The sequence below is a fragment of the Cucurbita pepo genome, chromosome LG17 (genome assembly GCF_002806865.2).
Source record: "Cucurbita pepo subsp. pepo cultivar mu-cu-16 chromosome LG17, ASM280686v2, whole genome shotgun sequence".
NCBI classification, from domain to species: domain Eukaryota; kingdom Viridiplantae; phylum Streptophyta; class Magnoliopsida; order Cucurbitales; family Cucurbitaceae; genus Cucurbita; species Cucurbita pepo.
This window is the reverse complement of record NC_036654.1, coordinates 7,250,949-7,265,321: the sequence shown is the minus strand read 5'-3', so window position 1 is coordinate 7,265,321 and position 14,373 is coordinate 7,250,949. Positions and strand designations below refer to the sequence as shown.

The 14,373-nt window shown below is 37.0% G+C and overlaps 2 protein-coding genes across 2 annotated transcripts; both read right to left on the bottom strand.

Annotated features, from left to right (window-relative positions):
* Positions 1-336: 336 nt before the first annotated feature.
* LOC111778828 (ethylene-responsive transcription factor ERF113-like) lies at positions 337-4,673 on the bottom strand. Its single transcript, XM_023658808.1, has 3 exons — positions 4,581-4,673; positions 1,667-1,781; positions 337-950 (listed from the first exon to the last, which is right to left on the bottom strand). Exons 1-3 carry the CDS (start codon positions 4,671-4,673, stop codon positions 424-426), a joined length of 735 nt encoding a protein of 244 aa, XP_023514576.1. The 3' UTR covers positions 337-423.
* Positions 4,674-5,660: 987 nt separating this feature from the next.
* LOC111778380 (protein MEI2-like 4) lies at positions 5,661-14,283 on the bottom strand. Its single transcript, XM_023658165.1, has 15 exons — positions 13,684-14,283; positions 12,917-13,117; positions 12,670-12,715; positions 11,134-11,373; positions 10,520-10,959; positions 10,261-10,419; positions 9,850-9,966; positions 9,618-9,769; positions 9,356-9,453; positions 8,868-9,272; positions 7,659-8,310; positions 6,925-7,009; positions 6,764-6,832; positions 6,503-6,682; positions 5,661-6,420 (listed from the first exon to the last, which is right to left on the bottom strand). Exons 2-15 carry the CDS (start codon positions 12,992-12,994, stop codon positions 6,247-6,249), a joined length of 2,895 nt encoding a protein of 964 aa, XP_023513933.1. The 5' UTR covers positions 12,995-13,117; positions 13,684-14,283; the 3' UTR covers positions 5,661-6,246.
* Positions 14,284-14,373: the final 90 nt, after the last annotated feature.

The following is a 14,373-nucleotide window of genomic DNA, read 5'->3' as shown; positions in this document are numbered from 1 at the left end:
TTCTCTTCCTTACTTTTTTTCCCTATGTCCCATCATTTCCAATAATAATAATAATAATAATAATAATAATAATAATAATCTCTTCTACTTTGTGACGGACACCATGGGCTCCTAATAATTGTACACACATATCTACGAATGAAGTAAATACGCCAATCTAAGTGCCCCCATCTTGGCCCTCCTCACACCCATATGTACGGACATTCTGAATATATTTATTTATATTCCTTTATTCCAATATTTCATTTGGGAATGAGTTGAGGATTATAAGGTTCGTAAATTATCATGAGCTAGGAAAATCATGAAAATAGGGGATGGATATATATATATATATATATATAAATATAAATATAAAATCTCATACGTGGGAGTAGTTGTGAGTACAAAAACTCATATAAATGTGAGCTAACAATCAATATTGGTTTAATTGGTTGAGCCACCGGGGCCGAAATCTTTCCCGTACTGATCTTGATCATGATGTTGTTGTTGTTGTTGGTGGTGGTGTTGGGACGAAGAAGAAGAAGAAGAAGAATAAAGAGGGTAATGGTGGGGTTGGTTGAGAAGAGTGGAGGAGTAATAAGGGAAGTCGGCGTCGGTGCTGGAGAGGAGTTGGGCGTACTGGTGAAGTCCGGGGAAGGCTTCTTCGTGGGACGGAGGAAGTGAAGGGGCTGGCGGGGTCGGGGCTAGAGGAGCGGAAGAAGCAGCAGCCCCAGCGGGGGGGAGAAAGGCAGAGTGAGGAGGGTTGGGTTGAAGGCGTTCAGGAAAATTAAGCTTGGCCTTGTTGCCTTTAAACCTCAGAGCGGCGTTGTCATAGGCAATGGCAGCAGCCTCGGCAGTGTCGAAGGTGCCAAGCCAAACTCTAGCCGCTTTGTTGGGGTCACGAATCTCCGCTGCCCATTTTCCCCATGGCCTTTGTCTTACGCCTCTATAATGTCGCTTCCTCCCACTTTCTGACATTACATTACATTACATACACACAAATATGTGAATGGGTGCATGTGCAAGAGCTAGCGGCGCTATATATGCAAATATATATAGTTTTATATTATATTAAAGGCATTTTTATAATAATAACAATAATAATTAAAGGCATGCACACACATGACATGGACGTATCTCTTTCCTAGATCTCCCCCATGTTCTTCATTTTCTTAGGCTTTGGGAAAAAAAAAAATTAAAAAAGAAAAAAAGTCGGTGCCCGTGACCAAATTCTGTAACATAACATGCATCGATCCAACTACCTTTATTGAGCACAATGTTTGATGATGATGTGTTTAGTATATGTGTTTGTGAGGAAAAAAACAAAAAAGAATTGAAAATTGAGGAAAATTGAGGAAAATGAAAGTTTGGTGAAAAGCGTAAAGAGAATAGGAAGGGTTGAATTGAATGGTGTGAAGGAAATTGAGGAAAAGGGACGGATGATGAGATGAGATGATATGATATGATATGCCAAGCCAAACCATACAAACACCAATTTTATTGCTTTCTTTTTGGGTGCTTTCCATTCTCCACCACATACCACAAAGAGAAGTTGTTTACGCAAAGTGAGATAGATAGATAGATGATGCATTGAAGTTTGATGAATATATTTGAAGCATATGTGTACCTCAAAAACCCCATGGCTATACTATATTATATGATAATAAGTAGGGTGAAGAGAAAGTACCTTGATTTTGAGAGAAATTAGAAGAACCCAAATCATTTTGATCCCTTTCTTCTTCCTCCGCCGGTGCTTCCCACGGAAGTGGGCGCTTTCCATGTCGCCGATCCACCTTTCTTCTCTAAATTACTAATTACAAATCTTCTTCTTCTTCTTCTTCTTCTTCTTCTTTCAATTTTGGATACAAACTCCACACACCAGAACAAACTTGGAAGAGGGAAAGATGATGAGGAAGATGAAGGGCATATATAATACACACACACACACCTTTGCTTTGCACTCTTATTATCATTATTATTATTTCTATATATTTAACCAAATAAATTAAAAATAAAAAATAAAAAAATCCATCCCATTCATTCATTCATTCAACCCACAAGTGGCCACCAATAAAGCTAAACTTTTTTCTTTTTCTAATTACGTGTTGTCTAATATTAATTTCCCAGCCCCATAAATAATCTTGAACCCAAAATATTTTGATTCAAAACAAGTCTCCACGTTGGTGGAAGAGAAGAACGGAACATTTTTTTATAAGGGTATACAAATTTCTCTCTAGCATACGTATTTTAAAACTTTAAGGGGAAGTCTAGACAGGAAAGCACAAAAAAGACTATATCGGATAGCGGTAGACTTGAGCTGTTACAAATTGAGGAAAAGGGAATGCAAACAAAATAATATCGGCTGATTACAAATATTCTAATGAAAGTAAGTATAAAAGGATAAGGTATTTTTGAGAATTGAAACTTTTAAAAGGATAAGTGTTAATAGGTAGGGAGAAAAGTCTTTACATTTGAAAATAACAATTCATATCAATTTTTATTTATTATGTTGACTAAGTTTTGATTTCTAACAACAAAACTGAAAATCATTTATTTTCAAAGTTTCAAAGTCCCAAACTTTGAAACCTTGAGGAAGTGAATTCAAACATTACATTTAGGGAATGAAACTTTGTGTATTCAAAAAATAGGATAGCTCTTACGTTATAAGAAAGATATGATGAACTATCGACTTTTGGGAGTTATCTCAATCTTTAATATGTTCCCCCATGTAGGCAACAAAGCACGTCGAGCTATCTCTACACTCAAATCATCCAATTCGTGTCATTTTATCTTTTATGGTTTCAACACAAAATATATTATAGTCATATCCCTTATAGTATATCTTGAAAGAGGTTGCCTCGAGAAGGTAAAGATATTAAAAGTGTCGAAAAGTTATATGCTTCTTGAATACTTGTTGTAAAGACAAACTTTCGCAATCAAATTTGTGAATGCAAACGCATTCATTTTGCTTCGGATATGACAGTAGAGTATGATATTGTAGTGAATATGGTTAAGTCTACATGGTGTTCCTTTTGAATGTCGTCTATTGATAAACCAATGTTTTGATTTTGAACAGTAAATAGATTATATTGCAAAGATATAGAGAGAGAAAAGGGAAAGAAAGAGGAAGGTTGGGTTGGGTTGGGCATGTGAAGTGTTTTTTTGTTTGGTTTCAGCTTTTAGTTTGATATACAATGAACCAAACTAGAAGGGTTGGTGATCAGTTGAATGGCAGAGGACCCAAATGGGGAAAGGAAAAGCTTTATTTTTTCAATGTTCTTTCAATTTGTGAAAAGAAAAAGTGAACCATAGATAGTGTTGTTCCCTACCTACACATACCACCTGCATCTTCTTTAATATCGTCATCATTTCTCTCTCTCTCTCACTAAACTAAATATATAGAATTTTGTGTTTAATATCTATTTATTTAGTAGCTACTGTAGTGTGTTCCCAGTTAACATCCAATTATTACATGAGATGGAGTTGGAGAGATTCAATTTTTAAGTTTTTGTTGTTTTACGAGCCAATTTTTCAAGATTAAATCTCTTTTCTAGCTTAAAATAGGTAAGAGAGAGCCAACAAAAACCGTACAATAAATTTTTTACTTAATCTAAAGTCGCTACGGTATATATCGTGAATATTTAAGGTGTAAATACTTCATTGTTCATATAACACAAAACTCTGAAAATAAGAAAATGTTCCTATAACAAAAAACAAAAATAATTGCAACTTTGTCAACGAGGCGTGGGAAAGGCAATGTACTATGACTTATCCGTTGTCAGAAAATTTAGTTCCAATAATTGTTTGAATGAAGTGCATAGGGAATAGGCATAGTCCAAGTTCTGCCAAACCAAAAGAAATTCTGCGTTCATACTCAAAAAGTCATCTTTTTTTAGAACAGAGTTTATTAATCAATCAATCATAAGCTTATTTGTACTTGAATTATAAGAATATAAAAATAAAAAAAAAAATAAAAAAATTGTGTGCTTAGGTTAGGCTAAACCAGAACACTTAATTGATTATACAAACAACAACAAACCAGGCTCTCTNTCTCTTTCCTAGATCTCCCCCATGTTCTTCATTTTCTTAGGCTTTGGGAAAAAAAAAAATTAAAAAAGAAAAAAAGTCGGTGCCCGTGACCAAATTCTGTAACATAACATGCATCGATCCAACTACCTTTATTGAGCACAATGTTTGATGATGATGTGTTTAGTATATGTGTTTGTGAGGAAAAAAACAAAAAAGAATTGAAAATTGAGGAAAATTGAGGAAAATGAAAGTTTGGTGAAAAGCGTAAAGAGAATAGGAAGGGTTGAATTGAATGGTGTGAAGGAAATTGAGGAAAAGGGACGGATGATGAGATGAGATGATATGATATGATATGCCAAGCCAAACCATACAAACACCAATTTTATTGCTTTCTTTTTGGGTGCTTTCCATTCTCCACCACATACCACAAAGAGAAGTTGTTTACGCAAAGTGAGATAGATAGATAGATGATGCATTGAAGTTTGATGAATATATTTGAAGCATATGTGTACCTCAAAAACCCCATGGCTATACTATATTATATGATAATAAGTAGGGTGAAGAGAAAGTACCTTGATTTTGAGAGAAATTAGAAGAACCCAAATCATTTTGATCCCTTTCTTCTTCCTCCGCCGGTGCTTCCCACGGAAGTGGGCGCTTTCCATGTCGCCGATCCACCTTTCTTCTCTAAATTACTAATTACAAATCTTCTTCTTCTTCTTCTTCTTCTTCTTCTTTCAATTTTGGATACAAACTCCACACACCAGAACAAACTTGGAAGAGGGAAAGATGATGAGGAAGATGAAGGGCATATATAATACACACACACACACCTTTGCTTTGCACTCTTATTATCATTATTATTATTTCTNGTGAACCATAGATAGTGTTGTTCCCTACCTACACATACCACCTGCATCTTCTTTAATATCGTCATCATTTCTCTCTCTCTCTCACTAAACTAAATATATAGAATTTTGTGTTTAATATCTATTTATTTAGTAGCTACTGTAGTGTGTTCCCAGTTAACATCCAATTATTACATGAGATGGAGTTGGAGAGATTCAATTTTTAAGTTTTTGTTGTTTTACGAGCCAATTTTTCAAGATTAAATCTCTTTTCTAGCTTAAAATAGGTAAGAGAGAGCCAACAAAAACCGTACAATAAATTTTTTACTTAATCTAAAGTCGCTACGGTATATATCGTGAATATTTAAGGTGTAAATACTTCATTGTTCATATAACACAAAACTCTGAAAATAAGAAAATGTTCCTATAACAAAAAACAAAAATAATTGCAACTTTGTCAACGAGGCGTGGGAAAGGCAATGTACTATGACTTATCCGTTGTCAGAAAATTTAGTTCCAATAATTGTTTGAATGAAGTGCATAGGGAATAGGCATAGTCCAAGTTCTGCCAAACCAAAAGAAATTCTGCGTTCATACTCAAAAAGTCATCTTTTTTTAGAACAGAGTTTATTAATCAATCAATCATAAGCTTATTTGTACTTGAATTATAAGAATATAAAAATAAAAAAAAAAATAAAAAAATTGTGTGCTTAGGTTAGGCTAAACCAGAACACTTAATTGATTATACAAACAACAACAAACCAGGCTCTCTCAAGGATCATTAGGTTAGGCTAAAAACGCAGAAGCAAAGGAAATTTGGATAATTAGTTCATTTCAAAATTTTTCACATGGGCTCCCTCTGTCTCTACCAAATCTCAACTGTTACAAGAACTTCCAAGTCAAACCCAAAATAAAACGAAAAGAAAAAAGAAGAAGAAATTGGGGTATAGCAGAGGGAGGAAGCCTCATCTGCTCACGTCAAACCAGGACAACATATCTCCAGGACCAAATACTCATATACATGAAAACTCTTTCCCTTTTTTCAATGCCCATCTCTTATAATATATCATAGTAATAATAATAATAATAAATATATCACTCTCACAATCAAAATTTGGAGGCTTTTCCAGATGCTCCCTCCTTCAACTATTGTCTTTTTTTTGTTCTTTTTCTTCCCTTTGGAGGAAGGGGGGCGTAGAGTAGAGGGGTGGGGAGAGGAAGATGGAGACCCACTTAGCATTGGCTAAGCTAAACCATTCCTTCTCTAATGTCACCAACTGCAGCGAATGTCCCTGCCTGCCTTCAGCCACTATAAAAATTATGTCAAAACAACTTTGGTGGATATAGTTTAAGTTACTCCTCCCTCCTCTAAGGTTAGTGAACACAAAAATTATGGTACTAGCTGCTCCAAATCCTTTACAACACATGAAGAAGATGCATCTCCACTGGAACAATTCTCACCATTTCCAGAAATTAATAGACCTTCATCAGGGTTTTCGTCCTGGGTGTTGGTTCGGCCTTTTCCAGGCCTAGTACGAACATTTACCCCCATTGGAAACGGAACCTGTAGAAGAAGTACATGTTCAGCAAACAAACAGCCATTGTTCCACCATTTGAAAATTTTCGTATGTTATTCTATTTCATACCTGATCGCCTGCATTGGGGCCATCAGTGTTGAAAAGGATTGGTCGACATCGCTTATCTTCATTCATTAAACTTGAATTCTGGAAATGAGCGATAAGGGCAGCTTTTCCCTGTATGCGAGCATATGCAAGTGACGCCACCTTCTCACTATTGAATTTCTCCCATTTTTTCCCATTAAATGCCTGCAAGTATGGCACCGCTTTGTCAATAAAAACTTAGCACCTATCACCTCAATATCCTGCAAGCTTCAGTAGCATACAAACCTCATAGAATGGAATAATTAGGCTAGGATCAGTCATGTTAATGAACGCATATCCCACGTTACATTTGTTCTGCAACCAACCATAGGGTGTACAAGCAAAAAAATTGTCATGAATAGAACGAAGGAAAATATTACTGCGGCACTGAACATGGAAAAACTTGCCTTAAAGTCAATAGGCAGATAGATGAAGTCATAAGTTCCTCGATGTCGTTCATCAATTGCAGCTAAAAGCATCTTTGATGTATATCTGCAGTTACAATCATGATGGATTACTAGCTTTCTGACAGAACCAAGATGGGACAAACAACTGACATGAGACACTATTAGAACATTATGAATTAGAAACGAGAGGATATTGCAGATAATACTATCAATTCTGCAGTTTAACATCATTACGTCCCTGCATTAATTAGCACCACTTACGTACTCAAAATAACAGACCTACCTGATGAAGTGGCATTCCATTAAAATGACGTTGTCTAGAAAAGCGCCTATAACACATTTACAAATATTTCCATTTCTCTAGAAGGAAAGGTAACTACACCATCACTCAGGAGAAAACTGTCCTAATCTTTTTAGATATAACCTCAGTATCACAAATGAAAAACAAATGTAGTAGAGTGAGGTAACTGTCTCACAAGAATAGACGAGGCGCGTAGATTGGCCTGAACATTCACACATATAAAAGGTAACAAATAATAGAAAAAAATGAAAAGAAAAATTAGCTAATGACCTACGAATGGAAATTAAGATAACAAGTAAACTCGTCCATGCAAAAGCAGAGCATATCACTCAATAATCAACACGTCAATGTACCTATCTTATTGTGATTGGAAACTGAGATAGAGGGTGATTACGAGGGAAAAAAAAAGAGAATTAAAGAGAAAAATACTAACTTGTTAGGAATGTTCTTTATCATAAGCGTAGTACGATTGTCTTCACCCCTCAATATGCGATCAATGTCAAGTTCATATTGCTTCTTATCTGCTTGATTAGCGGCTGCTTCATTTCTTCGGCTTCTACCACGTTCATTGGAAGAGTCAAATGAATTCATCATTGGGAGAATTTGGCCTCGTCCAGGAAAAACCATGCACCGCTGATGATGGGATTGAAGTCCTACATTCCTTTGGGGGATAGGGAGCTCTACAGAATTTCCACCAACTTGTGGGAAGATATGAGAGAAAAATTCCATAGACTGTGGTGAATTGTTAGGCAGATTCATATTCCCTATAGAACCTGAATGAAACCCAGAGGCTTTCGACAATTCCCCAGCATAAGCATGTTGTCTATCCCAAATAGAAGGATTAACAGCTGGAGCTGATCCAACGTGGTGATTATTCATGGGCAGAACTGTGTGCATCAAATGAGATGCTGCTCTTGGAACTCCATGGACTTGGGTTGGGGTGTGGGCAGCAGGAATTCCGTTCATATAAGATGGAGAATTTGGCCAAACAACACTAGGAGCTGGCGGCTGGGGCCGGTAGGAGTTACCCCATGTATAATGTGGTCCAGGAATGGGGCAAGTTCTGTTACCACCAGATGCAAAAACTGCAAAAACAGTAACATCCAGCTAAATGAAAGCATGAGAAAGCTTAAAAAATCAACCTCTCATCCTGATGGAAGTAAATTGTCAACCATTGATATTTACAGAAAATGAAATAGCTTCTGGTCAGTAACAATCATTTAAAAATAAAGGTTCTTCTACCTACAATGGGAATTGGAACCAGTCAAACACCATTCGCCAGTGAAGATCTCAGGCAATCACTTTTCTACTTCTTACAGGAAACGTACTTAATAGTTTAGAAAAATAATAATAAGGTTGATGATGCTAATATCATAAAAGTACTAAAACAAGACTGAGAACAAAAGAAGAGAAATGCACCCCCCCCAAAACATACCAAGGGTCAGAAAAAGCTCTCCGGCTGATATCAATAGAAATGGGAAAAAAAAAAAAAAACAATGAATGGTTGATTGTCTCCAATCTGCTACATAGTGAACCGACCAATTCAATTGATCATTGTAAGTGAAGACCCCTTATCAAAGAGTTAAAGCAGACTTTCAATATCATTACAGGACAGGTCGTAAAATAAATCAACTAAACTTACCATCTTCATTCAATTCAATAGAGCGGCCATTAAAGTTTACAAGCTGCCTGCTGTCAGCTCTTTCGGGTGGTCGTAGACTGATGTTTCCTGCAATCGTATTCAGAGAATTGCAGTGAACATTGTTGTTCAAACTATCATGATGTTCTGGAAGCGAATGAGGATGAATAGCTGGAGCTGCCCGGATACCCAGCTTTAGTGGTGAAGGTGAATGACCAGAGTCAATAAAGCCAGATTGCTTGCCAATTGATTCAGATCTCATCACAGAAGGTAAGCTACTAGGAACACTGGAGGATATTCCATGATGCAACTCGGTCTCCCGAGATGGAGCTCGTATCATAGAGTGTACACCAAGAACAGATCCATTACTCATGCTGCTAGATTTGATAGTCCCACTAGGAACTAATCCTGCAATATTTTTTCTCTTGTGAGACAAACAAAATACTCAGAATTCACAAGTAACGAGAATGATTTTCTTATGGCTATAATACCAGAGAAGCCGGCACTACAACTAACAGGAGGGCTACCCTGTTGCAAATAGAGACCAATATCTTCCCGCTCCAACTGTGGATGTAATTGTTGCACCAAACTGTGGCACAAAGATAAATAAAATAATTTTTTTACTGTTAGCATCCACTAACATCTCGTTTCTTTTAATTGTAATCTGTTGGAGGTCGAAACTATTTTATTTTTAAAGAGGATGGGATTGAAACTAAGCATGAATAAGCATCAAAAGTGCACAGGTTTCTGAACCTTCGTCTCACAGCACCAGGATGACTTGGCTCAAGCTTTATCTGCTTTCCTGCTATATCACTCAGGTTTAATGCACAAAGAGCAGCCTCTGCAGCTCGGATATCATAAAATTCAATGAATTTATAATGACTTCTGTGGGGAGATTCACGAATCTGCAATTTATGAAGAATAATGTCAGATTCCTCAGAGCACATTATGGAATGCAATGATCAAAATTGAATCCCAGACCCACCTCCTTGATTTCTCCGTAGACACCAAATATCTGACGAAGTTCTTCATTTGAAACAGAAGACTCAAGGTTAAAAACAACAAGAGTTCCTTGGTTAATATCTTTTTCAGATGGATTGTCCTGAAAAAGTAGTACAGAGAAAGATGTGAGGAAGCAAAGAGGTCATGAAAGAATTTAAGGCAGATATTTTGATGTGGTTAGAATTACAGAGTAAGAATAAATCTCCACAAAATTCCAATACTTCTAAGGCAGCTAGCTAACCAAAATGGAAAAACAAATAAAATAATAGCTCAACTAGTTATGACACTATACATCTCTTTTAAAGGTCAGCGTTTCAATTCCCCACCACTAATCAGTTGAACTCAAAAAAGATGAGATAACACTGGACAGAAAATCTATTAAACAGAAACCAACCTTCGGTATAGAATAATGTATGTCAAGCTTCCTTCGTCTCAACGGTTTATTCTGGAGTGCTTTCATTGCATTACGGGCAGCTCTAATATCATAATAGGATATCATAACAAACCCTCGATGTTTGCATGTTGTATAAAGAGTGCGAATGTCTCCATATTGCTGCAGATTTTTAATCAAAAGTAAGATATATTAATTAGCGCAAGATGTAACTTTGAAATGCACAATGGAAACAACATTGAAAGTTAAGAAAAATGTGCACCTCAAAAAGGAGCTTCAATTCAGAATCTTCAACATTGCTATTTATGTTTCTCACAAACAGTGTCCTGGAAGGATGTTCGCCTAAAGGATGCTCTCCAGCCATAGCACCGTTATGCATCCCCAGCAAATTGTTAAATAGTCCTCCAGAAGATTCAGAATTTTTCTGTCCAACAACAGATGAGCCATCATCACCCAGATCCATCCCTCCAACATTGCTAAAGAAATCCAAGTCCTCAGCATCATCCTCGCCAGTTGTTTCAATCAAACAATCAAGCCCATCAGTTACTACCCCAGCAAGTAAGTCATCGTCATCAGGGAGGAGGTTCCCAATGGTTTGGGCCTCCAACTCTTCAAGTGACTCAAAAACCTCCTCCTCCTCAAAGTGAGATGCAACAGTATCAACAGAATGGCCATATAGTGCATTGCTGGGAGAAAATCGCACTGCACAAATAAAAATATGTAAAATGATAACACTTGTAAGGCTAAAACTCATAAGGTAGAATGAGCCAAGAATTAAGCATGTTTAGAACTTTTTGCAAGTTCATTTAGATTTCAATTCAATGGCTGTCATTCTCATCAGGTACAAATATGTGAAGAATTAATCAAGCGACTCACATTTCCTAGTAAATATATCTGATAAAGAACTCGAGAAAAGACTACTCTCATACTGAGAATTCATCATATTGACTTCATTATTCCGAGCAAAATAATTGGATGTTCTTTCAGCTCCAACAGCATGTCTATTCAGGATAAGACTTGCATTCTGGTCTCTCACAGGAAATGAATCGTGATTTTCCAGTGAGTTCTCTGCCGGGCAATCACCCATTGAAAGTTTTTCCACAGATGATGAAGCACCTGACATGTTGCAATAAACATTGAATGAAATAAATACCTTTTCAGTAGAGGAAAAGCCTTCTCACCAATACAATAAGAAGCTTATTTAACAACACAACAGAACCAACTCAAGATAGCTCCATTTCCCAGAATATGGCAAAAATAAAATGCATAAATATATAGCCAGAATTAGATAAAATCCCCTTGATCCACAGAGCTGGTTATAACTTTGCCCTTAATACTTAGAAAGTTTCAATTTCACCTCCAATCCATTTATTTGTTTGTTTCTTTTTGTAAAAGAAGCCCCTCCAAAAGCAATTCACGTCAAAATGCCTAGATGAATTAGTAGATTGAAGGTAGAATTGAAGGTAATAAAATGTTTAGGGCAAAACTGAAACCAGTTATGAAGGTTAGGGCAGAATTGAAACAGACTGGACTGCAAAATTGATGACTTTCTCATCTCACTTTTATTTTAGATCTTTGCGAATGTGTGCACATTTGAGGTGGCTAACCAGAGGGGATAAAACGATATTTAGTATTATTTGTCAAACTAAGCATGAATCTAACAATAATCAGTACTATAGACATTCAGGGAGGTAATGCTGCTACACTGTGAACCAATGTGGGTTGACCAAGTAATCAAGTTATCAAAGGAAAAAAAAAAAAAAAAGCCAAATATACACGGTATTTGACATGTGCCTCATGCTGGTCATACTTTGGGAGGTTAGGAGAGAGAAGACTAAGTCTCAAAAGAATTGATCGGGCAGTGATTGTATCATGATATCAACTGATCAAACAATCATCATAAGTAAACTCAAGACTAGGTATTTTAGATGCAAAACAAAAGCAAGATTCCCTTATAAAAACTGGTATATCAGAAATAGAGGACAATTAACGGATCCAAAAACTAAAATTTCAGTCGAACATCATCTAAAACAAACGATAGAATCTGTTTCTGTTTTACAGTGGGATAATCACAGACAAGTATCCTCAAACAATGCACTTTTTTATGCATTCAGTATCATGTTGATGATCCTAATTATGAGAATTAACTTCCATCGTGATTATATTTCTATATCGTTGTATTTTCCCTTATACCTGTTTGGAACCCCAGCATGCTCCATTTCTCAGAATAGATACAGAACAAGAAATATGTGGTGGTCAATGAATTAAGCAAAATTATATTGTTTCACTCAAGAATTCAACCATACAAAGTCACCGAATTCCTGAACTATACAATATAAAGATAAAAACTGAAGAAACTAAAAGTAACCAAAAAGAAGAGATAAAAGTGGTTGAAGAGTGATTTGTACTGACCACGGTGATTTGGCATACTAGCTAACTTCCAAACTCCAAGCTGCCCCTGGAATNAAAAAAAAAAAAAAAAAAAAAAAAAAAAAAAAAAAAAAAAAAAAAAAAAAAAAAAAAAAGAGAAATTGGAAGGAAACAGAAATGATGGAGGAGGCAGTGAGATTCAGATCGAGGAAAATGCAGTATGATGAAGTGCAAGAAGAAGCAATCTGGTATGCTAGAAAAAAGGTAGAGAGGAGGCAAGGGAGTATACCTCATCTGAATGACGTAAATCGTGGGAGAAGAAGGAAGATGAAGATAAAGCCTTGAGGTCCAATACTTCAGAGGGCATGATGGAACCGAAAAAGAAGAAATCGGAAGAGATAGAAGGATGAGTCAAAGAAGGTCCATAAAAAGGGCGCCAAAAATTGGAAGGCCGCTCCTGGAGCAAGCAATTGAAAAGGTTGGGTGGAGCCTACAAAAATGTAGAGGTAGAGCAAAAATTGTTAAGGTAGAAAAAGAAGAAAAATGGGGGAATGAAAGAGGAGGAAAGGAAGAGGCGTTGTTGGCTTGAGATCTCGAGAGTAATGCAATGATGAGGTTGAAATGAAAGATGGAAGTTTGAAAGCGAGAAACAGCAAGATCGCAAAGGGAAAGCAGAGGAAGTAAATAAATTAGGGGTAGAAACAGCAGAGCTTACCTTTAGAGAAGAGAAAGAAGAAAAAGGTGGAAAAGCAGAGAAAGAAGAGAAGAGAAGAGAAGAGAAGAGAAGAGAAGAGAATAGATTACGGCATAAGGGTGCAGTGGGGGGAGGTTGAAGAAGGAAAGATGGAGTAGTAGGCAGCTGTGGCGTGGAAGATGGTGGAAAGGGCTCGATCCTCAAATTTGGTGCATTNGATTAAGTCATCAAAATCTTAAAATATTTAAAGATTTCTTTTCTTCTTGAAATGAAAGATGGAAGTTTGAAAGCGAGAAACAGCAAGATCGCAAAGGGAAAGCAGAGGAAGTAAATAAATTAGGGGTAGAAACAGCAGAGCTTACCTTTAGAGAAGAGAAAGAAGAAAAAGGTGGAAAAGCAGAGAAAGAAGAGAAGAGAAGAGAAGAGAAGAGAAGAGAAGAGAATAGATTACGGCATAAGGGTGCAGTGGGGGGAGGTTGAAGAAGGAAAGATGGAGTAGTAGGCAGCTGTGGCGTGGAAGATGGTGGAAAGGGCTCGATCCTCAAATTTGGTGCATTGCAGGTTGGGCGGTTGAAGCTTGTTCATGGAGTATTGTGTTGGTGGTTCAGAAGGTTGGGGGTCCAAAGCTGTATGTCCCTCAAGAGCTGGAAGGGGAAGCGCAGGAGGAGGAAGAATTGAAGGAATTCCCTGGCGAGATTGGGAGCCCTCGCCTGAGAAAAGAGAGGGAATTGGGTTTCTGTTTTGGTTTTGTTGTTTGTTGATGGAGAAGAAGAAGAGGAAGAGGAAGAAGAAGAGGAAGAAGAAGAAGAAGAAATGGTTAGAAAGAAGTTGGGTGGGGGGGTGAAAAAGGTGATTTTAACGCCGTCAATTCTTCTGATTTCTTTTGTTTTCTTTGTGCGGTCGCAGTAAACGCAAGTCCCCCCCTTCCCTTCTCCTCCTTCCCTTCTATTTCTTTTTCTCACGTCTTTCCTAATTAACTCTTTCACGTCTCTCCCTCTCTCTCTCTCTCTCTCTCTCTCTCTCCCACCTGGCTTGCACGCCTAGCTTCTGTT

Excerpts from the sequence above, each read along its gene's own strand:
- LOC111778828 (XM_023658808.1), bottom strand. The coding sequence starts at position 4,673 with ATGGAAAGCGCCCACTTCCGTGGGAAGCACCGGCGGAGGAAGAAGAAA. Across the intron at positions 1,782-4,580 it reads TAATTTCTCTCAAAATCAAG|AGAAGAAAGGTGGATCGGCG; the intron begins GTACTTTCTCTT and ends TTAGTAATTTAG. Across the intron at positions 951-1,666 it reads TAATTTCTCTCAAAATCAAG|AAAGTGGGAGGAAGCGACAT; the intron begins GTACTTTCTCTT and ends ATGTAATGTCAG.
- LOC111778380 (XM_023658165.1), bottom strand. The coding sequence starts at position 12,994 with ATGCCCTCTGAAGTATTGGACCTCAAGGCTTTATCTTCATCTTCCTTC. Across the intron at positions 9,454-9,617 it reads CCTGGTGCTGTGAGACGAAG|TTTGGTGCAACAATTACATC; the intron begins GTTCAGAAACCT and ends TTTGTGCCACAG. Across the intron at positions 9,273-9,355 it reads TTGTAGTGCCGGCTTCTCTG|GATTAGTTCCTAGTGGGACT; the intron begins GTATTATAGCCA and ends AAAATATTGCAG.